Raw genomic sequence first — 24,627 nt, 5'->3', positions numbered from 1 at the left:
CTCTTACTTACAGAAGAATATCAAGTCCTTTTTTTCTTGGTTGATCGCTGCTGACTCTGCACACTGGGCTACGCAACCTGCAAGACAGGAACTCACTCAGGGGCGGAGTGACCCCTGGTTCTAGTGTTGTGTGAGAGGGAAAAGAATTTCTCTCTCTCCACTTTCTCCACACCATGCATGATTTTATAGACCTCTATCATGTCTCCCCGCAGTTGTCTTTTTTTCTAAACTAAAAAGCCCCAGGTGTTGTAGTCTTGCCTCATAAGAAAGGTGCTCTAGGCCCCTGATCATCTTGGTTGCCCTCTTCTGTACCTTCTCCAGTTCAACAATGTCCTTTTTAAGATGTGGTGACCAGAACTGTACACAGTACTACAAGTGTGGCCGCACCATAGTTTTGTATAACAGCATTATAATGTTAGCCGTTTTATTTTCAATCCCCTTCCTAATGATCCCTAGCATGGAATTGGCCTTTTTCACAGCTGCCGCACATTGAGTCGACACTTTCAACCAGCTGTCCACCACAACCCCAAGATCCCTCTCCTGGTCTGTCACCGACAGCTCGGATCCCATCAGCATATACTTGAAGCTGGGGTTTTTCATCCCAATGTGCATCACTTGACACTTGCTAACATTGAACCGCATTTGCCATTTTGTCGCCCACTCCCCCAGTTTGGAGAGATCCTTTTGGAGCTGCTCACAATCCGTTTTGGCTTTCACTACCCGGAAGAGTTTGGTATCATCTGCAGATTTGGGAGAGCTGTGTTCAGGGCCCACCTATGCTATGGACCTCCTTGGGCAGGTAGTCGCTCTTGACCAGCCTCTACTCCCGCTCTTTTAAATGGGAGCAACAGGGTGAGAAACACTTATGGGCCCACTTCCCATCCTTGGTGCTCCCACGGCCCCTTTGCCATGCCACTGTGTTGGCGATGTGACTCCATAGGCATCGCCTCTCAACACACCCATAACTCTTACTGATCACTGGGGATATTAGGAGTGGAGGCAGGCCGTATAGGACCCCCCCCCCCGCCATGTTCTCTCTTATTTCTTGCTCCGTTCTAAGTCTCTTGTGACTGGCCGACCGATACTCTTCTTGTTCTTTGTCCTCTCTGTTCCTCCTTCTTCCTTCCACCATGAGCTAGCTCAGAGATGGGCAACCTTGGCCCACAATGATCCCACAATGGCTGGGGATTATGGGAGTTGTAGTCCAAGAACGGCTGGAGGGCCAAGTTTGCCCACCCCTGAGTTAGCTAGTACAGGGTGCCAGCTTTCCATAGAAGTTTGTAACTTCTTCAGATAATCCTTTACTTGTTTTGGACCTTAAGCCATGGTCTCCAGAGGTCTCCTGTGAGCTCTGTTCTCATCCAGCTGGGCTTCTCTGCTAAATAAGGGATTGACTCAGGTGCTCCCCAGCACACCGGGGTGGTGGGTTGCGGCCAGGCGTGCAAATCGGGCATGCAAGCAGACACTTCTTTTGCTTACCAATAAAGATGGCCGCTGCTCTCCGGATGGAAACCTGGGGGCACTGGAGATGGTCCAGGCACTGAAGCAAGATGGCGGGGACGCTCTTCACCTTCCAGGACTAGCAGGACAAAGAAGGATGGAAAACGGCCATTCAGGGGACGTTTCCAGAGACTGGCCCTCTCCACCCCTAGCCCAGTACCTCCAGTGACTGTTGCTGGTGTCTGTCTTGTGTTTCTTTTGAGATTGTGAGCCCTTTGGGGACAGGGAGCCATCTTATTCATTTATTATTCCTCTTTGTAAACCGCCCTGAGCCATTTTTGGAAGGGCAGTATAGAAATCGAATAAATAATAATAAATAATAAATACTGGGGAGGAGGGGAGTGACCTCGCCCAGCTGCTGCTGTCCAGTGGCCATGAACTGGGAGAAACGGCTTCCCACCAGCAGTGGGCATGTGGCTCCTGAGTCCCCCGCTCCATCCCCACTTGCACACTGCGTGAAGATGCAGACCACGCTGGGGAAAGTGGGGTGGGGCTGGGTGGGCTTCCCAGAGGCCTCTGCTGGGCCACCGTGGGAAAGAGAAAGCTGGACTTGAGAGGCCTTGGGCCTGATCCAGCAGGGCTCTCTCCTGACGTTTTTATGATGCTTCCCCCTGTGTGCCTTGACTCCGGGCCAAAGTAGATACGACGATGGCAGACCCAGGCATTTCAACCTGAGCCTGTCCCGTGGGGCAGGAATAGGGCAGTCTGCAGGGAGCTGGAACAAACCTGAATCCAAAAAATGGTTCAGTGACCCGGATCGGAACCTCAACTTGAAATCTCAAGCTGGACACCAACCTGAGCCAGAATTTAACACGTGAGGAGTGGTGGGGCTCTCCCTATAGGTTGCCCCCAGGTGATGGAGGGTGACTTACAATCTGCCGGCAGAGGATCTCTGCAATCTGGGGGTGGTCGTGCCAAGCCTTCTTGCTGTTGACCTTCTTGGGAAGTGACCAGCCCATGAACCGAAAGCACCTGGCCAAGGTTTCTTGGCATCCCTGCAGCATGGAATTAAGAGAGGCCCCAAGGCACAGTTAGGGAGAGGGCAAAGCGGGGGCCATAAGGGCAACCAAGCCTGTGATCTGGCATTGGCCCACTTCTGTCCATGGCTACCTTCATTCCACTCTCCCTTTCTTCTATTGTCTCCCTCACGGTTCATTTCAGTTTGCAAGTTCTTTGCAGGCTGCATTTTATTTGCCTTCAAGACAATGTCAAGCGTCATATATTGGGGGTGGGGTTGTAGCTCAGTGGGAGATCATCTGCTTTGCATGTTTTAAAATGCAATTAATATTTTCAGTTTTAAAAGATCTGCTGTCCAATTAATCAGGATTTTTAAAAATAGTCTATTAGAAGTTGTTTCAATACTTGATTAAAGACTTTTAAAATGTTTGCTTTTTTGGAACATGCATCTCTGGGTGCTTTCCAGCTTAGCCGCTCAGCAGCGGCAAAATGCTTCTGTTCAGGCAAATCGCATTCAAAATGTAAGTAGCAAAGCTACCAGCAGGGGGAGCAGTATTGCGAAAACAAAACAACCTGAAAAAACAGCAACCTTTTTACGCCAGACATACAACATTTTATCAATAAATCGCAGCAATTAAATCCGAAACAAGTCATCGGAAATATGAATGGCACCCCACTGTCAGCATAGGGACCGCAGTGTCACAACACAGGAAGTGTGGAAGCACACTTCAGAGATACGCCATGACCCCATTGCAGGGTCTAATCTGGAAAGCGCCCTGGAGACTGAATGGATTCTGGAAAACAAGATACACAGGAGAGGTGGCTGGAAGAAGCATCACAGGCTTCCAGGAATTCCCTGTGGCTGAATTGGAGAGGCTCAGCTACCAAGCTGGTTGTCTCCTCCCACGGCTTTCCCAGAACCGGGCGCTTTCCAGATTACCTGCTGGAACTGTTGTAAAATGCTTCGTCTTGGCAGGATTGAATGGAAAACAATCCCCAGACTCTGCAACGGAAAATACAGCTCCTTTTTTGCAACGGACATAGAGCGTTATAGCACTAAATCACACCAATAAAATCTGAAACAAGGCATCCGAAATGTGAACGGCACCCTGCTGACGGCGTAGGGACTGCAGTGTCATAACACAGGAAGTGTGGAAGCACACTTAGCAGATACTTTGTGACTCGGTTGTAAGGGTTAATCTGGAAAGCACCTTGGCATCCCCCAGACACACTTCTAAGACTACCAGAAAAGCTTGAAGGACTACAGTAGAAACTGGTTTCAAATAAATAAAAGGAAGGCAGACAGTTGAGATGTTCAGGGAGATGATGCAGAGTCGCTCACCAGCAGCAAACGCCCAGCCTGAGCGTGGCCTCTCCTGCCTCCTCCCTGCCACCTATCCTTCTGGTGCTGGTCTAGGCAGCATGGACCAGCCTGCTTCTGCCAACCCAGCTTAGGGACTCACCTTCACCACCTCCGGCTCCTCGTCTTGCAGGTGCAGGAGCAGTGGGACCAGACTCTGGGTCACCTGCTCCTGAATGAGGTACTTCTCCTTCTTCTTCACCAGGTTTGGCAACTCAGCAAAGAGGGCAATGGCGGAATTGCGGGCCTTGGGATCTGGCTGTGGACGACAACACCCATAACAGAGGCAGTCTTACTTGCGGGGTCTTCCTGGATGAGAGCAGGAACTGATTCGTCAATGGCTTCAGTGGGGAAGAATAGGGGGCCTTGACGAGAGAATGACTGGTTGCTTAGGCTGTTTTTTTTTTTTAACCCTCCCTGACCAATCTCTACATGAAACCCTCACTGACCAACCATTTGACCCTCACTGACCAGCTGTCTGACCCTCACTTACCACCCCCCACTGCACTGAAGCCTACAGTCACCTAGGCAAGATGTAGGGTGCCCAAGGCAGAGCACTCTAGAGTCCTTGAAGGTCAAGCCAGTGCCTTTATTGACATTAGGCGGGCCTGTCTGCTCCTTGACTTTCCCTTGACTTGTTGCCTATGATTGTCTTCTCCAGCAGATGGTGGTATGATAAACAGGAATAAGGTTTGCATGAGTCCAGATTAAAAAAAACCTTGAACAGGGGTGTTTCATGGATTGGCAGGCAAACCACGACAGGAAATTATGCAATGGGCAAAACATCATCTGCACAGCCAGCAACATCGCCGTTAGGAATTAGTGGTTCAGGTGGAATAAAGCACCATCTGGAAAGGCTCATAGTGGGAACAGGAAGGGATTGCTGGGAAATGGCTGGTCCAGGTATTGACGGATCTGGCTGCTCATGGGGCCGTTTAGTGGGGGGTACGGAGACACTGGGAGGTGTGAGCTTTGCAGTGCTGGCCCCAACCTTTTCCTCAATCTACCCCCAGCCCAGGCCCTGTCTTATGGTCCTCCTATTGGCTCAGTCTCTCCCTCTCCAGAGCTGGTGAACGAGAGAGGATGTGGCACGCTTGGTGAAGATAACCAGATGCCAGGGCCACACAGGCTGACACCCATCGCGGCTTGATGCGGGTGCTGCAAGCATTCCCGTGCTGCTGTATGCCCACTCCACAGCGCGGGCACTCTTGTGCTCTTGCAGATATGTTCTGGAGCTCGCTCATGTGGGTTAGACAAAACACGTCACTGCATACTGCCTGCGCTTCAGAGTGAGTGAGTGCACAGCCGTGCAGGGGAGTTGGGATTGCATTCCACAGCACCCGCACAAGACACCCCGGGAGGTCAGCTTTTGCTTTCAGCTTGCCAGCATCACAGGAGATGGGAGGGAGCTGTGCCACCTTCAAAGGGACAGGAAGCAGACCCTGCAGTGGAAGGTGCCGTGGCTTACATTGCTGAACAGAGGCAGCAGCTTCTCCGCCAGGCTGACAATGTCGTTCCTCTGCATGAACTTCAACAGGTTCTGGATGGCTGTGATGCCCTCGACGACCACTCTGCCCTCCGTCTCCTCCAAGCTCCCCAGGAGGGTCGGCATCTGGGTCTTGACCTCCTCCACCTTCAGACAGGAAGCAGCTGGGCTTCATTCTTGTCTTCTCACCGTTAACTATTCTTTGCATTTATATTGTTATATTTAGTTCTAAAACAGTTCATGGTTTAACAGTTTGGGCCCTGGTTATCAGACTGAAGGGCCGCCTGCTTCCAAAGGTTTCTGCCCGCTTGACCAGATCATCAGAAGGGGCTCTGCTCTGCGTGCTGGCGGTGAAAGAGGGGCAGGGCCTTATCAGTCATTGCCCCCAGGCTTTGCCCCTACCTCACAGGGTTGTTGTGAGGAGAAACATAACCATGTATACAAATGCAAAAATAAAAATAAAATAAATAAAATAAAATGCTCTCCCAGCTGAAATCTGCTGCTCAGTCTCCTTGACATATTTAAAGAAAAAAGTAGTCGTGGCTGTACACCCAGGCCTTTGAATGAGAGTATTGTGGTTTTTTTTACTGCTGCTGCTTTGCGTTATGTATTATTATTATTTTATGGGTTATTAAACTTTTATATAGAGATTATTTTTATACTTATATTATCTTTACTTTTGTATTATGTTATTTAATTGGGGGGGTCATCTGTACCTTTGTATTTTAATTATGCACTGTTTTAATTATATTGAAAACCGCTTTGAGATTATTTTAATGAAAAGCGGCATAAAAACTGAACAATAATCAAACAAATAAATAAATGGACATTGTAGGACTGGAGAAGGTGCAGAAGAGGGCAACCAAGATGATCAGGGGCCTTTCTTATGAGGCAAGACTACAACACCTGGGGCTATTAAGTTTAGAAAAAAGACAACTGAGGGGAGACATGATGGAGGTCTAGAACATCATGCATGGTGTTGAGAATTTTTTTTCTCCCTCTCTCACAACACTAGCACCAGGGGTCACCCCATGAAAATGAAGGCTGGGGAATTTAGGACTAACACATGGAAGTACTTTTCCCACACACCACATAGTTAATCTATGGAATTCTCTGCCATGGGATGTAGTGATGGCCACCAGCCTGGATGGCTTCAAAAGGGGATTAGACAAATTCATGGAGGACAGATCTATCAATGGCTACTAGTCTGATGGCTACAGGCCACCTCCAGAGGCAAGACGCCTCTAAATACCAGTTGCAGGGGAGCAGCAGCAGGAGCGAGGACAGGCCTTCATCTCCTGGTTGTGGTCTTCCCAGAAGCATCTGGTGGGCCACTGTGGGAAACAGGATGCTGGACTAGGTGGGTCTTGGGCCCGATCCAGCAAAGCTGTTCTTATGTTCTTATCCTGTCCTCCCTCCAAAGAGCTCAGGGTGGTGTACATGATTTATCCTCACAACAACCCTGTGAGGCAGGCTAGGCTGAGAGTAACTGACCCAAAATTATCCAGTGAGCTTCATAGGCCAGAGGGGATTGGAGAAGAGGCCTTTTCTGACACTCTAACTGCTACACTACACTGTCTTTTTAACTTATGGAATTTGCCACCACAACAGATTTTGAGAACCATGCCATGAATGACTTTTTAAAAGGATTAGGTAAATTCGTGGAGGATGGGTCTACCAACAGCTATCGCTCATGATGGCTACACAGAACCTCCATGTTCATAGGAAGTATATCTGAATATTCAGGTGCTCTAGTTAAGCAATGGGGAAGGCTCTTGCCTTCAAGCACTGCTTGTGAGGGTCCCAGGCACATCTGGCTGGCTGTTGCTTGAATCCTGGATTAGGTGGACCTTTGGCCTGAGATAGCAGGGCAGCACTTATGGGCTACATGCACACAATCACCAGGAGCCTGGTTAAAAAGCGAATCAAGATCAGTGAGCCCAGCGGGGCTGATAGTGAGAACCCAGAATTTCTGGGCAACCCTGGCCAAACCTCTGTGATAAAACCTCATTTAACTAGAGTGTGGCCAGTGTGGTGTAGTGGTTAGAGTTCTGGACTAGGACCAGGGAGACCTGAGTTCAAATCCCCATTCAGCCATGATACTAGCTGGGTGACTCTGGGCCAGTCACTTCTCCCTTAGCCTAGCCTACTTCACAGGGTTGTTGTGAAAGAGAAACTTAAGTATGTAGTACACCGCTCTGGGCTCCTTGGAGGAAGAGTGGGATGTAAAAGGTAAAATAAATAAATAATAATAGCCAGGACAGATAACCAGGATCTCTGGCCACAGTGGCTGAGGAGGATGGGAACTGTGACCCAACACCATCCAGGTACCCAAGAGGGGGGAACCCGGCTCCAGTGGCTTTTTCACCTTATCTGGGTGGATGGCCAAGATGCCAAATCCTCGCAGGCCGAGAGAACGCACGTCTGGGTTTGGGCTCTTGGTCCATTCCTCGAGGCATTCGAAAATCTGGTCGCCAGGGAGCTGCTCAATCTCTTGGTAATGGAGTAGCTGAGAAAGGAAAAGAGGCAGCCCATTGCAAGAGACGCCACAGCCACGGAACACGGCCTCCTTGCGCATGGAGGACGCGGCCAGCAGACTCAGGAAGGTGCCGGGTCCTGCTCAGAGGCCATTCATGTCAACTCAACGGTGCCTCTACAGCAGGGCTGCAACTCTGCAACTTTGGCCCTCCTGCAGATGCTGGACTACTGCTCCCATGGCCCCGGAGTAGAGGCCACTGTAATGGCCTGAACTCAGTTGGGAACGATGGAAGATGTGGCCCAGCCACCGCTGGAAGGCTCAAGTTGTGTAAGTCCTGCTCTAGGTCAAGGGTGGGCCGCCTAGGCACTCCAGCCTAGGCACAGTGTGGCTGGGGATGCCCGGAGTTGTCACTCCACAATACAGCTGGGGTGCCAAGGTTGCCCTGCCCCTGCGTAGGTTTCCAAATTCCTTCATTACAGTTTAGGAAACACCAGCAGGGACTCTAGGTCCGGACTTGCCGTTCTTGAGAGAGCATGCCACAGGCAAGCACAAACCTTTCCTCTGTGTTCCAGAGAGAGGGTCAAAAAATAAAATAAAAGTCCTGGAAGATCTTGTGAGATTTGTGGGAGAGAATCGCAAGTGGAGTTCAAACATCCAGGAGGAGGGTTTTGTTGTAGGGAAGGAATTTCAGTGACCCCCAATTACAGCAGAGCAAGTGTCTGTGAGAAGAACCACGTCTATTAAGGGGATCTTGAGACAGACATTGAAGGTCCTAATGCTTAAATGTCTGTCTCAATGTAAAGGAGGATTAAGGAAGTTACGTGCTTGGATGGAGAGCCTGTGTCCCTGAGCTTTATTTCTTCATAGAGCAAAAGCAGAACAAGGAAGAGGGAAAGTGTGAGGGGGGATGCAGCAAGCTGGTAGAAAGAGGAGGGGGAGACCTGAGAGTCCCAGTCTACCAATCAGAGGTAGCTGGAGCAGAGAGAGACACAACAAGAGTGGCAAACGAAGAGGAAGACCCTTGCTGACTCTCTCTCTCCCCTGGTGCTCAACAGGGTGGAAGGCATAAAGGGTTGAGGCTGCGGGATCTGGATCTCCAACAGGTTTAGGACAGCAGCAGCTCCTGCTCAGCACTTGCTTGTGCTGTCCTATCTGCACTTCTGATGGTCTCTAGAAAATCTCACAAGATTTTGCAGGATCAGGACAGCCTGCGTAGATACAGGGAAGGAGGCTGCGTCAACATCCCACAGCACAACTGACCATTTAGCTCCACTCCTTTCCTTGTGGTCCTGGGCTTGCCCTCCATCCTTCGAACCCCCTGTCCCTGGCATAACCCCTGCTAACTTGGCAAAGAGGTGCCTTTTAACATGGTGATTCTCTTTATTTAGCAGGGGGAGAGTAACTGGCCCTCTCCACCCCCAGCACAGTACCTCCAGTGACTGTTGCTGGTGTCTATCTGATGTTTCTTTTTAGATTGTGAGCAAATTTGTATACCGCCCCAAACTTTCGTCTCTGGGCGGTTAACAATCGCATAAAACCAGTTAAAAACATATACAAAAAACTTAAAACAATTTAACAATTTAAAAATAAACCAGAGATTAAAACCCCCAAAATGTAGGAAGCTAAGAAAGCTTGGGCGAAGAGATGGGTTTTCAGGTGTTTTTTGAAAATTGCCAGAGATGGGGAGGCTCGTATCTTAGTAGGCAGCGCATTCCACAATCTTGGGGCAGCGACCGAGAAGGCCCGTCTCTGTGCAGCCACCAAACGAGTTGGCGGTAACTGGAGACGGACCTCCTCAGATGACCTCAATGGGCGGTGGGGCTCATAATAAAGAAGATGCTCTCTTAGATACCCAGGGCCTAAGCCGTTTAGGGCTTTGTAAGTTACAACGAGCACTTTGTATTTTGTCTGGAAGCCTATTGGCAGCCAGTGTAGCTTATGAAATGGTACCACCAAGCAATAACGTTTCAGCAGCAGAGCAGAAGCCACCCCTGGGGGAGGCAGCCCGGCCACGCAGGGGCCACGTCCTGCTCCCTGTCCTGCCCCGCTGGCAACCGTCTCTCACCTCTACAAAGAAGGCCATGGTGGTCGGCTTCAGCTTCTCGCCCGATTTGCCGAGGAGAGAGAACAAGAAGTCCAGCAGCCTCATGGTCTCGGGGCAAGCGAAGTGCAGCATGGCTCTGGAGCACAGAGAAGGCAGCCGTGGGGTTAGGAGGCAGAGGAGAACGCTGCCCCAAGGGGACCGAGGCACCCAAGCACACGGCCTGCCACACACCCCCTCTCTTCGCTCCCTTCGGAATCCATTAATCTGGCGGTTCTCAGCCTTGGGTCCCCAGATAGCAATAGCAATAGCAATAGCACTTACATTTATATACCGCTTTATAGCCGGAGCTCTCTAAGCGGTTTACAATGATTTAGCATATTGCCCCCAACATTCTGGGTACTCATTTTACCGACCTCGGAAGGATGGAAGGCTGAGTCAACCTTGAGCCCCTGGTCAGGATCGAACTTGTAACCTTCTGGTTACAGGGCGGCAGTTTTACCACTGCGCCACCAGGGCCTCATTGGTTGGACTACCACTCCCATCATCCCCACAGTGGCCTGGCTATTGTGGCAGGGGATGATGGGAGCTGTAGTCCAACAACACCTGAATCCCAGCCCTCGCCAGGACTCTCTGAGAAGCCTGGGCAATCCCCAGGTGTCCTCTTGCCTGCCAGTCACAGGGTTTGATCCTAACATCTCTTCTTGCCCTGAAGAGGGCACTCTCTGCCCACTGTGCCCCACCCCAGCCTGACCTTCTTCTGCAGGCCCACCTCTCCTGCTGAATGTGGCTTCTGCCCAGCGTCCAGGGCCATGTTGCTTCCAGTGCATCAGCACATTTCAAACCATGGCATTATAGGTAGGAAGGGGGCTGTGCATCCATCCAGGGGTTCTCAGCCTTGGATTCCCAGATGCTGTTGGACAACAACTCCCACCTGTCGTGACCCTGGATCCAGGACTCCCCTCAATTGGGGGAGAAGGCAGAGAGTCCAGGAGGTGAAGCAGGGTGGGGATAAACTAAGATTCAGGCACCGAGTGGTCGCATGCCACTGGGACCCTCACACTCTGGAGAACTCAAGCTTTATGGCTGGAGAGCTGGTCTTGTAATAGCAAGCATGAATTGTCCCCGTTGCTAAGCAGGGCCCACCCTGGTTGCATACAGAAGGGAGACTAGAAGTGTGAGCACTGTGTCAGAGAGTCCCCTTAGGGGATGGATGGAGCTGCCCTGGGAAGAGAATCTCAATGCAGAACATTCATGTTCCCCTCCCTGGCCGCATCTCTAAGACAGGGCTGGGAGAGACTCCTGCCTGCAACGTTGGAGAAGCCGCTGCCGGTCTGGGTAGACAATACTGAGATAGAGGGACCAAGGGTCTGACTCAGGAGAAGGCAGCTTCCTCTGTTCCTCTGTACCTAAGCCAGCACCCACATCATGACCCACGGACACAGATGTGCCTTTGTCCTCTGACTCAGAGGAGTCTCCTGAGAACGTCCCGGGGGGCTTGGAGCTGCGGTGCCCCGGCCAGTGCCACAAAAGCTGACCATGAGCCCGAGCTTGCGAGAAGCACAAGGAGAGAAGAGGAGGCTGCTGCCGGCCACTCGCCCTTCTCTCTGCCGGCCGTGCCTCTTCACAGCTGGCAAGGGGTGCTTCTAAGAGGAGACACGCTCCTCCTGTCTGGGGCCTGGGGCCAGAGGGCTCCACAGCAACGTGGGCTGCCCTGGTCTGGCTCTGCCTGGGAGAGGATCCCGCTCCTGCTTCTTGCAGAGCCCTGGCAGGCCCCAGCCACACCAAGCCCCCTGGCACGCAGCTCCCGCTGCTACCCAGCTCTACTGGCACCCCCGCTGCCTACGCTCCTGGTCTCTATTGGTGCTGCAAATTCTGGGATCAGGCACAGAAGTTCAGGATCCCAAGAGGAAGGGGCACGTGGCTTCAGGTGGGCTAGTGCAGGGGCTGGTTCCAATTGTATCTCATCTGCGGCAAACCTTCAGCTAAGGTACCCCATAGAGATATTGTGTGTGTGTGTGTGTGTGAGACACACACACACACTCATATGCTTACACACTTGAATGTCGCAGTTATGAGACAGTCCCTGCCTCACATCCACACTAAGTTACTCATAATGAAATCGATGCAACAATTTACTTGTCCTTTTAATTTCGACCGGAGCACTCAGTGCTAACTTTCTGAAGCCTGTCAGGCTGAGAGGAGGGGCATGCTGAGCTTCAGCATGCAGCTAGCCAATCAGGAGCACCCTCTCCCCTCACCTTCTGCAGGAGACAGACCCACTGCTGAGGATGCATCAGCTTCAAGCCAGCAATCCTAAGCTGAGGAACAAACAGCACAGCTGCAGTGTAGGGAGGCAGGAGGACTCTGTGTAACCTCTGCGAGCCCTTCAAGTATCCCCTGTTGGGAATCCCTGAGTGAGTGGAAGAGCTTGGATGCTGTGCATAGCTGCTTGCCTCTCCCCTTGGCTGAAGCAGAACAATTATTTCACATAATTCTATATATAATTGGGGTTGTTTTTGCAGAAATCGACCTCTTTCAGCATAATGTTTCCGTTTCCTCAGTGCAATATTATGATTATTTTTAAACTGCAAAATAGCATCCTTGCTGTGACCAGGGGGCAGATCTGCCCCCACAACCCCCCAAGCATCCGAGGAGTCCCCCCACTCATATTTTCCTGAACTCCCCCATCAAACCCAATCACCCTTCTTTCCCCTCAAGAGTGCCTTTTTTTCTCCCCCACCCAAGAAATTTAAGCGAGGAGTTGCTCCTCCCCAAGCTCCCCCTCTGCCTGCACCTCGGCCTTGGCTGGATCCTCTCCCCTCGCCTGCTGGCCTCCCCCAGGCTCTGCTGTGCCAGAGGGGAAGCCAAGCGGGCCGCGCTCACCTGGCGAGCAGGGTCACCCCCTGGAGCACCTCCTTGGAGCTCTGCAGCATCGCCCAGCCCCACATCTTCTCCATGAACGTGACCTCGTAGCGGCAGCTGAGGCGGATGAGGAGCAGCTTGATGGCCTCCACAGCAAAGCTAAAAAAAACGGAACAGCTTCGTTAATTCCCTTCGCTTAACGGCAATTCCCAGTCTTTCCCAGCCCTACCCGGAGATGCTGCCAGGGACCGAACCTGGGACCTTTTGCATGATGCGAGTGCTCTTCCAATGAGCTCCCCCGGCCCCTGCTCCCACCCCCTAGTCATGGTGCTTCTTCAAGGAGAGTCTCTCTTCCCCTAGCCTGGCATGGTGGGACCCACGGCTGGCCTCAGGCCTTCCCCACAGAGACCTACCTGGCCAGGCCTTCTCCCCGTCCACACTGCTTCCGGAGGTAGCTCATCTCTGGCAGGGTTTCGGCCTGGTTGGCGAAATGGAGTTCGATCAGCAGAGCCATCAGAAGCTCCGGGTAGAGTCCGTGGATGACCTCTTTGGATTCCGGCACAGAAATGACCTCGTACAGAGCCTGCGTGATCTGATGGTGGAAGGAAGGAAAGAGGAGCAGAAAAAAATGCATTGAGGTGCCTCCCCATTGCGGACAGGAACCTTTTACAGAGGAAGGGGGTGGTTTTGGGGTGGGGCGGGGGGACACAAGTAGAAACTGGAGGGGGAAACCCCTAAGCAGTAGCGGCTTGTCCTAACAAGCTGTGGGGGCATCAGACGGGGTGCAGCTGCCTCTAGCTCCTGGCAGCTTCAGTTGCTCCTCTCTGTCCCATCCCACCTTGCCCCGGTATTGAGACCTGTGCTGCCTGCAGGCTGGCCATTCATCAGGTAGAGCTGTTCTAGAGGAAGGGTCCTCAGATGTTGGGAGGAGAGCTGGTCTTGCAGTAGCAGGCATGAATTGTCCCTTTTGCCAAGCAGGGTCCACCCTGGTTTGAATTTGAATGGGAGACTACTACATGTGTGAGGACTGTAAAATATTCCCCTTAGGGGATGGGGCCGCTCTGGGAAGGTTAGCATCTGCCTGCCTGCCTGCCTGCATGCAGAAGGTTCCAAGTTCCCTCCCTGGCAGCATCTCCAGATAAGGCTGGGAGAGACTCCTGCCTGCAGCCTTGGAGAAGCCGCTACCAGTCTGTGTAGATGGTAAAGTGCTAGATGGGCGAATGGTTTGACTCATTAGAAGGCAGCTTCCTATGTTTTTGGACTACAGCTCCCATCTTCACTTCCCACCAAAGGTCATGGTACCCGGAAATGATGGGAATTGTAGTCCAACAACATCTGGGGATGCAAGCTTGGGAGCCCTTGCTCTAGGATGCTGCCATCTTGCTCCAGACATTGCGACCCTTCAGCACCCTTTCTTCTTGGAAGTTGCCGTACAAGGCAGAAGCCAGCCTGACACCATCCTGGACCTGTCTTCCTCTGTCAGGAAGAGGCACTGGAGAGGAGGGTGAGGAGGGTGGAGGAAAGGGGAGCAGCAACTTAGGTTTGGCCGCTATACAAACATGCTAAAAAAACAAACTCTATCTATCTATCTATTATCCTGTGTAAACCACCTAGAGAACTTTTGTTGAAAAGTGGTATCTAAATATTCGTAGCAGGAGAAGACTCACAGCAACAGACATGGGGGAGGTCTGCTGCTCGGCCCCGTGGTGGTTCTGCAGTCTGGCCAGCAGGTTCTCCATCAGCTGCTCTTCCACCACGTCCTCAGTAGAAAGGTACCGCCAAAGCTGAGACGAATTGCTGCAGAAGGAAGAAGGGCAGGAAGGACCCGAGAGCGGCTGGGCAGGCGGCCGGGAGACCTCCCAGCCCCTGCCGGTTTGGGCATGCCTCTCCAGAGGCCCTGAACAGGAGGAGCTCCCCGGAGATGCACATGAGGATGCAGCTGTCCCTCAAGGCATTCTCATTCTCATGGGCATGAGGAGTGTCCAGCCAGGATCCGAGCCCCGTGCATGCTCACGAGAAACCACCGTGTGTCAGCAAACATCAAGGGAGGAGGAGGAGGAGGAGGAGGAGGAGAAGGGAGGAGGAGATTGTGTGCTAGCCCCGGTCTGAGCAGGTTGGCACGGGACATCGTTTCCCTCCACCCTCAATAGCATGCTGGGTAAACTATCTGGGTTGGCTGCCACCATCCAACTCAGATTGCAACTAGCAGGCTCCTCCCCCTCCGATATTTGCCGGCACAGAACCGTTTCTTGGGAGTGTGCGCAGGGAGCAGACCTGGCCGGATGCCCTCCCTCTTGCCCTGATTTTGCTTGTGAGAACCAGCCCAACGTGTTCTGACCTAAAGGCCTACCCCCCCGCTGGAGACCGCCCCTCCCCTGCAAGTTAAGCATCAACACCCCCTCCCCCCAAGACACAGACACCGTGACAAACACAGTATTTTTAACACATGGGTTCTTGGGGGCACAAACAGCCACTGGGGCCCCCAGGGAGTGTGGAGGCCCTGGACTTTGGCCCCAAAGTCCAGGGGTAAGAGCTCCACTGGCTGGATATGGGGAAGGCATTTCTGCCTCTAAGGCAGGGGTTCTCCAACTTGAGTCCAGTGTTTCCTCTAACAAGGATTTCCAAATGTTGTTGACTAGGGCTCCCAGAATCGCCAAGCAAAAGCCACTGCAGAAAGAAAGTCAAGATCCAAGGTGGCAATCAGGGGGAAAGCCCAGGTGCTTAGGCGTACTCCTTCCACTAAAAACAAGTTGCCTGGAATGAGGACAAAGCTCTGAGGCTAGGGCTTGATAGGGCCCGGAGGTTTTTCACATATATCTGAAGAGCGAATCTGTTTCGCAGCAGATTTGAGGCATTTTAATTTAAGGGATGAGACGGACCATTTGCATAGCCATCAGCACCTCCATCAATGCCTTCGGAGAAAGCAGAAGCCATGCCCATTGTGCCTGGGGAGGATGGGAATTGTAGGCCATCAACATCTGGGGGCCCAAGGTTAAGAAACCCTGGCCTAGAGGGTGCTCTTGACAGAGCGCTGGGGACAAAAGGGAAGGAAGGTGCTGGAGTCTGATTCTAGGAGCCCTAATTCAAGGCCCCTCACACTAAATACCCCAAACCAGAAACCCCCCAAGTTTCCTTGCTGGCCAGGCTCTGGTTACACAGTACCTGTCTGGTGGGAAGGAATGCTCCAGGAGACTTGAGATCACAACATCCAAGTGCTCAGACCTGCCTGCCAGCAAGCCCACCAGCTTCATCACCAGTCGCCTGGCGCTGGGCCGCTGGATCAGCTCCAGGCGGCTGCAGATCCCGTCCACAATGTCCGACACCTGGAAGGAGGGGAAACAGATCAGAAAGGAGGAGGCGGAGGAGGAGGAGAAGGAGGCGGCGGCGGCGGCAGCCTTCCGCTACAGTCCTGGGTGATGGGCAGACCTGCGCAGACAGCAGCCACCTGTCGGAGAGGGTGTTGTGACATCTTGTGAAGGATTCCACCCCAGCCTTCTGCATTCTCAGTAGAATTCTGCTGTGTTCAGACCTCAGAATCCCACCCACAGGGAAACCCCCGTTTCCTTTCAGGCCCCCCCCCCACCTTCTCCATCTCAGTGCCACAGTTCCTTGCTATGCTGGCAAGAAGCCCCTCCGTGGTGGTGCAGCAGGTGGGCGTGCACTGCTCTGTCAGGCCGTCCAAAGCGGTCAGGATGAAGTCCGTCTTCTCTCTTGGGCTGAAGTAGACGCCAAAGACCTGGAAGGCAAGAGAGAGAAGGGAGGAAGGCCCTTTGCCACGGGCAGAGAGGGCTGCAGAGACATTTTCTCTCTTGATTTCAGTTAAGTCACCAGGACTGGACCCAGGTTAGCTCCCAGGACACCAGGAGGTTTTCCACACATGGCTCTGTGCCTCGGGGTATCGGAAGAGCAAATCTGCTTCACAGCAGATTAGAGGCATTTTAATTCGAGGGATGAGATGGACCATTTGCATAGCCATCAGCACCTCCATCAACACCTTCGGAGAAAGCAGAAGCCCCAGAGTTTCCCCCCCAAAAGCTGCAGGAAATAGAGGATTTTTTTAACCCCAGACATAACTCAAAGGGCTAAGCCAGAATTTGTAGCCTCCCTTCGGAGAAAAACAAAGTCCTGTCTGTCCTGGTCCCTGATAGCCCGCAGGGAGGTTGAGTTAAATCCAGCGAATATGTGGACTGGCAGACTCCAATCAGGAGTGGGTTCGGGCGGGTGGGGTGGGGAGCCCTGTCTGTAAAACCTCCAGGGGCGGAGCTATAATTGGGCGGGTTCAAAGAACCCAAGCTGCCCAGCTCCTGGAAACTGCATGGCTCACCCCTCGCCCCCCACTTGAGCTCTGAATGGCCTCATTCCCAGCTGACTTCGTAGTTGGCTGGTTATTGTCTTTGTTCTCTCCCTCGCTCCAAATGGGAATGAAGACAATACCCAGCCAACATGGAAGCTGCCTGGGAAATGAACTCCCGGGGGCCATGTTGGCCCTTCTGGATGCTGGCCACACCCTCTGCAGGTGACATCACATGCAGGGGGCATAGCTGGCGCACACGAGCGGCCGCTGGGGAGAGGGGCAAACACGGGCCCACTCCCCGCTAGTGATGTGCCTGCCGGACAGAGCCTGCACAACATTTTATCCAGCCTTGCCAAATGAGAGAATACCACACGTTTATTACGCACAGATCTTTTTTAAAAAGTGAAAAAAGCAAAAGGAAATCCCTTTAGTCCTTTAAACGTTAATGTGTTTTTATCTACTGTGATTTGTATCTGTTTTATTAATTTTAAATGTTTTATATTTTATATTATGTCTTAATTTGTATACCACCTAGAGATTTCTATATCAGGCGGTATAGAAATCCAATAAAATAAATAAATAAATTTAGGGTGTGTGTGTGTGTGTGAATAAACCCTTCAACCTTCATGGAGCCATGGAGGTCAAGGTAAACAACTGCCTCCCCTTCACATTTATTTATTAAATGTATTTATACCCTGCTTTTATGAATACGACTACAAATACAACTAATATTTATATACCGCTTCCCAACAAAAGTTCCCAAAGCAGTTCACATAGATATAAACAAATAACAAAATGGCTCCATGTCCCCAAAAGGCTCACAATCTAAAAAAGAAACATAAGGCAGACACCAGCAAGAGCCACTGGAGGGATGCTGTGCTGGGGATGGATAGGGCCAGTTGTTCTCCCCCTGCTAAATAAAGAAAATTACCACTTTTAAAAGGTGCCTCTTAGCTTAGTTAGCTGAGTTTTCTGTTTACCAATGTCCAAGAGGAATTAAAAATAACCACAAAAACAATACTAAAAAGGTAAAAAAGAAAATAGCACAATACAATCATCAAAGCAGCAACAGAAGGCGGTCCATTAATATAAAAACCAGGAATATAAAAATAAAACACGTCCATAAATCCATCGGGTCAAATGCCGGATGGGACAAAAGACCTTCAGATGATGCCAGAAAGTCACCAGGGAGGACGGAAGCTTGCTCTTCCCAGGGGGAGAGTTCTAAAAGCTGGGTGCAACCCCAGAGCAGCTCATAAATAATCCATCTTATTTATTATTATTTATTATTTATTTATTTGTTCGATTTCTAGACCAGCCTTACAGAATAGCTCAAGGCAGTTCACAAATATCACAAAACAGTTAAAATCAATCAATGATCGGGAACAAAGATTTTAAAATACAATAAAGCATCTATAAAATGAATGAATAAATAAATAAATAAAACAATAAATAAAACAATTCAAAACCTTTATGCATTTTTTATTTCTCTTTGTAAACCGCTTTGGAGACTTTTGTTGAAAAGCATTATATAAATATTTGTAGTAGTAGTAGTATGTCCAGAGAAGGTCCTCTTGAACAAGATCACCACCACATCTTAGATGGCAGTGGGACATCGAAGAAGGCTGTCTGAAATGGGTGGGCAGGATCATATCGTAACCAATGGTCCTTTGGATGCCTTGGTTCAAATGCAACTGGGGCTTTGAACTGGGCCCAGAAATAGACTGGAAGCTGGAATAAAAGAGGATTCCAGTCTAAACAGCAGCTGCAGCATTTGGAACCAGCTGACGTTGCCAGACCCTTTTCAGAGGTTTCAATATGCATCATACCTATTGTAACGATGAACATTTTTTGCCAGTTTGCTATTAATCTGGAGTTACAGCCAACCTGGGGTGCAGTTACCTCTGCGACTCTGGAGGGGTTTTTGAGGAACACTAAAGGGTTCCAAGATTCCAAGAACTCTTTGTGCTTCCGCTTGATGGCTTCAGTATGGACACTCTTCTCATCCAGTCTCGCAACTGAATATGTGGGGGGAAATAACAACAACATCCCTGCTTCACTATTCAGCACACATTCAGCCCACATTCATTGTGAGGGAAATATACTATGTATGTGTAGTATAACAATATTTGTAGAAGGAGGAAGTGCTGGCTTCTCGATTCAGGGCTCTAGCCTCTTGCTCAGACCGCCTCAGACAGAGGGAAGGGGAGGAGATAACATCTGGCGTTCCTTCTCCCCATCAGTGGCTCTGCTTGCAATCACCCAGCCAGACTCCAAGGGAATCTTCTCAAGCCTGGCTCTCTCCAGCCTTTAAATGGGACTCGATGTCAATGTCCACTTCCTGCTTCTGCCACTGGCAATGGCGGATTACCGCATAGGCAGTATAGGCAGCGGCCTTGGGCGGCAATTCTTGGGGAGTGGCATCTTGGAGGGAAACTTAATTCCTTTCCCCCAACCTTGAAAAATGCCACTGTGTAGCGGCGGAGGTTCTGCCCACCTCCTAAACCATCACAGGAGGTGAGGTTGGGCACTGGAGGGTGGTGGCGAAAGAGGTCCTCACTCAAGCCCGGCTTACTTGCAAATGAGTGGGCGATTTCGCACATGCAGAAGCCCGAAATCGCTTGCTCGGTGTCATTTTCGAGTAAGTCGGGCTTGAGTGAGGACCTCTTTCGCCACCACCCTCCAGTGCCCAACCTCACCTTCTGTGATGGTTTAGGAGGCGGGTGGAGCCTCCGCTGCTATTATTATTAATTATTTAATAATTAATATTATTAATAATATTATAATTAATATTATAAATAATATTAATAATTATTATTAATAATAATTTGATTTCTATACCACCCTTCCAAAAATGGTTCAGGGCGGTTTACACAAAGAAATAATAAATAAATACGATGGATCCCTGTCCCCAAAGGGCTCACATTCTAAAAAGAAACATAAGACACACACCAGCAACAGTCACTGGAGGTCCTGTGCTGGGGGTGGAGAGGGCCAGTTACTCTCCCCCTGCTAAATAAAGAGAATCACTATGGTAAAAGGTGCCTCTTTGCCCAGTTAGCAGGGGATACACAGTGGCATTTTTAAAGGTAAACAATTAGGTGTCCCCCCCAGCCCCCTTACTCTTGTCCCTGGGGTGGCAAATCTTTGGCTGCCTATGGGTAGCAAAAAGATGAATCCGCCCCGGCCACTGGCCACTTCCTGCTTATGCCTTCTTCTTATGCCCCAGCTGATGCCTCCTTCCTGCCGCTGTCCTAGTTGACTTCTACTTCCCGCTTCTTTCATTGGCCACTTCCAGCTTCCGCCACAGCCCACTTCCTGCTTATGAGCAGCAGAAATTAGCTGCTCTTAAATTAGCGGGAAGGGGTCATTCATACCCCTAAGCACAGACAGACCCTCTTTGCCATTGCTGTCTTCATGGTTCACATTACCCAACTGGCAGAGCATTTATCAGGAAACTTTCTAGTCCAGGGTTGGCCAACCGGAGGTTCTCCAACAGCTGTTAGGCTACAACTCCCTTTATCCCATGATGGGAGTTGTGGTCTAGCAATGCTGGGGAGCTTCAGGCTGGCCAACCCTGGACCACTCTTTAGCCGATACCATTTGCAGTGTGGTGCTCAAAACTGCAGAGGGCTCAGCCTTTGATACTTCAGCCTTTCAATGTCTCTGTTATCTCAGTCCGCACCGGGGCCTTCTCCTACCCTCCTTGCCCAGTAATATAAAATAATCCCAAAGCGGGTTAATTAAAACAATGCACAATTCAAAAACAAAAAGTACAGATATTATATATAAATATAAAAACAATATATGTCTATTAAAAAGTTAAAAGTTAAATAAACTTATATAAAACAGCAATACAAAACACCAAACAGCAGCAGCAGCATGTACACTGTACTCTCATATAGAAGCCAGGGTGAAGAGCCACGTTTCTATTTGTTTCCTAAATACTGTGATGGAGGCTGAAGAGCAGATGCCAGCAGGGAGCCCATTCCAAAGCCTGGGGGCCATGACCGAGAAGGCCCCGTCCCACGTGCTGAACAGCCGAGCCTCTCTCACTGTTGGCATGTGAAGTAGAGCCCCTTTTGTGATCTTGTCAAGTGGGCGGAAACCCTTGGGAGCAGGCGGTTCTTCAGATATCCAAGATCCAAACCGTTAAGGGCGTTAAAGGTCAAAACTAGCTCCTTGAATTGGGTCCTTCAGATATCCAGGACCCAAACCATTAACGGCATTAAAGGTCAAAACTAGCACCTTGAATTGGAAAGGGAAAGAAAATGGTAGCCAGTGCCGCTCTTTCAGAATGGGTCCAAACAGGCAGCTCCACAAACGGATTGCCAGGGCAATGGGAGATGCATTCCTTCTCCCCCCACTCCCCACAAAGCCACGGCAGGTCAGGAGAGCCATGGCTGCAAACAGGCACACAAACACAGCAGAAGGGAGGGTTGTTGTTTTCGAGGGATATTTCCACACCCTCGGAATTGCAGCCTTTGCAGTGTAATCTGAACCTCTCGGCAGTCTGGCGCAGGGTTGTGTTCCTGACCACTTTCCCCAATGGGGTAAGCGAGGAAAGGAAAAAGGGAGGAAGAGCATCAATGCTATTACTCAGATCCTGCCACATGGCACAGGCAGAGCCTGCCTGAGGGGGCGCTGGAGGAGAGCGGGTGGCAGCGGTTGTCCAGGGTCCCAGGCCGCCCCATATGCAAGTCTCTGGGTGGTTCACAATCTAAAACACAGCCATTAAAACATTAACACAATTAAAACCATTTTAAATATAAACTCTTAAAAACCTAAAACTTCAAACCTATAAATTAAAAGCCTGATTAAACAAGCATGCCTTCAGATGTTTCTTCAGAAGACATCTGGAGATGGGTAGGCTCAAATTTTGTTAGGAAGTGCCTTCCAAAATCCAGGGGCAACCCAAGAAAAGGCCCAGTATTGAATTGCCACACGAGCCGAGCTGATGGCAACTGTGACCAGACCTCCCTTGATGATCTTAAGAGGCGGTGGGGTCACAGGGGCCCCATGCTTCTAGGGGCCCCAGCATAGCAACAGAGGCTTCCAGTGCTGGCAGGGCTGGAACAATATTGACTGATCACCAGGAGATCCCACAAACTAATTTTGCCCTGACTGGGTCCCCCACACGGGCCCAGGGGCACAACGAAGAGACTCTTACTCTTTTGGCCCAGGACGATGGCAAGGAGGAGGTGGACGCTCTTGGCAGCCTTGGAGCTGATGGACTTGACGGGGTCCCCGCAGCATATCCCCAGGACTGCCACCAGATGGCCCAGCCGGGAGAATTTGGACATTTTCTGATGGGACAAAAGAGGTAAAGATTGAGTAGCAGCTGCTGTGCCCAGCCGACAAAGACACACGCACTCTGTTTTTGAAGGGGAGGAGCGGGTCCCTGCCCAAAGGAACTTCAAGGTGCATCCAGACTGACTGCTTTTGCATGGCCGGCGGGGGAGAGCTGCTCTTGTAGTAGCGGGCATGACTTGCCCCCTTTGCTAAGCAGGGTCTGCCCTGGTTTGCATTTGGATGGGTGACTACGTGTGAACGCTGTAAAATATCCCCCTTAGGGGATGGGGCGTTAGCTCAGTGGAAGAGCATCTGCTTTGCATGCAGAAGGTTCCAGGTTCAAGCATCTGCAGGCAGGGCTGGGAGAGACTCCTGCCTGCAATCCTGGGATTGCAGACTCCTGGGAGAGACTCCTGCCAGCCAGTGTAGGCAATATGGAGCTAGAGGGGCCAAGGGTCTGACTCAGTATCAGGCAGCTTCCTATGTTCCTATGCTACAGCGATTTGTGTGTGGAATCGTCTGCACATCCTGCTCTTGAACTGTTTAGAGCAGGGGTTCTCAGTTTGGGGTCCCTCAAACTCCCATCATGCCACAATGGTTGTAGGATGATGGGGGGTGATGGGAATTGTAGTCCAGCAACATCTGGGGACCCAAGCCTGAGAAGCCCTGCTCTAATGGGTGTGCGTGGTATGGCTAAAGCCAGGGTCTGTGTGTGTGCGTGTGTGCCAAAGGCAAAGAGGCAGAGAAGAGGCACACCCACCAGGCAGGATCCAGGGATCGAAGGAAGGATGGAGAAAGCCACAAGGAGTCAGGATGCAGATGGTCAGGCCTCAGCAAGGGCCGTCTGCACTTGACTGCTGGGTGCTGAGACAAGAGCATGGTCCTCACAACAGGCAGTTTCTTTCTGCTTGGGTCTGAAGGATCTGGTATGGTGGTAGCAAGCAGGAATTGTCTGCTTTGCTAAGCAGGGTCCACTCTGGTTTGTATTTGAATGGGAGACTGCATGTGTGAGCACCGTAAGATATTCCCCTTGGGGATGGGACTGCTCTGGGAAGTGCATCTGCAGGCCTGCATGAAGAAGCCTCCAAGTTCCCTGCCCGGCATCTCCAGATAAGGCTGAGAGAGACCCCTGCCTACAAAAAAATGGAGAGGCTGCTGCCTGTCTGGGTAGACAATACTGAGCTGGATGGACCAATGGTCTGACTCGGTAGGAGGCCGCTTCCTATGTTCCAGGGACCCCAACTGTATGCAAAGCACATGCTGTGCCAGTGAACTATGGCCCTCCTTCTTCCTCGGGTAATGCACAAACACACCTGTGCCCACACGTCCCTATTTCCCCAACCCCCTGAATAGGAAGACAGGGACATGCTGGCAGGTATGGCCAAGAGGCTGGCGGCTGGAGGCCAACGGCTACTCACCTCCAGTTTCAGCTTGGTGGCGACAAAGTTGAGCAGGGAAGCGCTGCTCCAGATGGCCCTCTCCCGCTGGTCGTCCTCGGAGGACTGCAGCCAGGAAACCATGAGCTGTCAGGGAGGAACAAGAAGAAGAAGAGGAGGAGGAGGAGGAGGAGGACCTGGGGATTTAGATGTAGGGCCCTACAGCATGGACTCCCACCTCCCCAAGCACACAGAAGTTCAGAGCACCTTTGGCAGACAAGGACTGGTCTTTTTGCTTCTGCATCTGCTAAACAGTGTCTGCCCTAGTTTGCATTTGAATGGGAGACTACATGATGAGCACTGTAAGATATCCTCCTCAGGGGATGGGGCCGTTCTGGGAAGAACACCTGCATGCGTGTCTGCAGAAGGTTCCAAATTCCCTCCCTGGCAGCGTCTCCAAGATAGGGCTGGGAGAGACTCCTGCCTGCAACCTTGGGTATTATCCCCAGAGAAATATGAGAATAAATAAGTAAGCAGAAGATACGTTGATTAATGACAATTACTTCAGTTGCCTCTAAAGAAGAGCATCCCACGTTGGAAACATGCCAGGCAAAATTGAATAAACTATTTATTAATCATTTATCACCTTTGTGAATCAGCACCTTTCTTTGGTTTTGACTTGTTGGTGCTGTGTCATTTTTCTCCCCTCTTGGTTCCTTTTTTTGTCCTAGGTTGTCATTTTCCCAATACCACCTCCCCACCCCCTCCCACCCAAAGCTGTATATGCCTTGCAGAAGAAATAAATAAATTATTTATTTATTCATTCATTCAACATATTGCTACACAACCCAAAACTTGTATCTCCAGGTAGTTAACAATTAAAATCATTTAAACATTAAAATTAATTAAACAATTAAAATCACTGAAGCATTAAACATTAAAATCATTTAAAACCCAACATTAAAAGCATTAAAACT

At 50.7% G+C, this 24,627-nt stretch overlaps 1 protein-coding gene across 1 annotated transcript in view; it reads right to left on the bottom strand.

The window, feature by feature from the left end:
* Positions 1-24,382, bottom strand: part of LOC128351018 (maestro heat-like repeat-containing protein family member 7) — a 34,168-nt gene extending 9,786 nt beyond the window's left edge. Inside the window, exons 1-15 of the mRNA XM_053310092.1 lie at positions 23,693-24,382; positions 22,153-22,288; positions 18,885-19,000; positions 16,272-16,424; positions 15,851-16,011; positions 14,356-14,485; positions 13,102-13,280; positions 12,710-12,847; positions 9,848-9,962; positions 7,672-7,812; positions 5,286-5,450; positions 3,921-4,076; positions 2,373-2,495; positions 1,480-1,579; positions 12-77 (exon numbers count right to left, since the gene is read on the bottom strand). Coding sequence (XP_053166067.1) covers positions 12-77; positions 1,480-1,579; positions 2,373-2,495; positions 3,921-4,076; positions 5,286-5,450; positions 7,672-7,812; positions 9,848-9,962; positions 12,710-12,847; positions 13,102-13,280; positions 14,356-14,485; positions 15,851-16,011; positions 16,272-16,424; positions 18,885-19,000; positions 22,153-22,288; positions 23,693-23,794 — 1,981 coding nt within the window. The 5' untranslated portion in view covers positions 23,795-24,382. The remainder of the gene's footprint in view (positions 1-11; positions 78-1,479; positions 1,580-2,372; positions 2,496-3,920; positions 4,077-5,285; positions 5,451-7,671; positions 7,813-9,847; positions 9,963-12,709; positions 12,848-13,101; positions 13,281-14,355; positions 14,486-15,850; positions 16,012-16,271; positions 16,425-18,884; positions 19,001-22,152; positions 22,289-23,692) is intronic.
* Between the last annotated feature and the right edge of the window lie 245 nt (positions 24,383-24,627).

The sequence above is a fragment of the Hemicordylus capensis genome, chromosome 3 (assembly GCF_027244095.1).
Source record: "Hemicordylus capensis ecotype Gifberg chromosome 3, rHemCap1.1.pri, whole genome shotgun sequence".
NCBI lineage: Eukaryota > Metazoa > Chordata > Lepidosauria > Squamata > Cordylidae > Hemicordylus > Hemicordylus capensis.
This window is presented reverse-complemented; position numbering and strand designations above follow the sequence as displayed.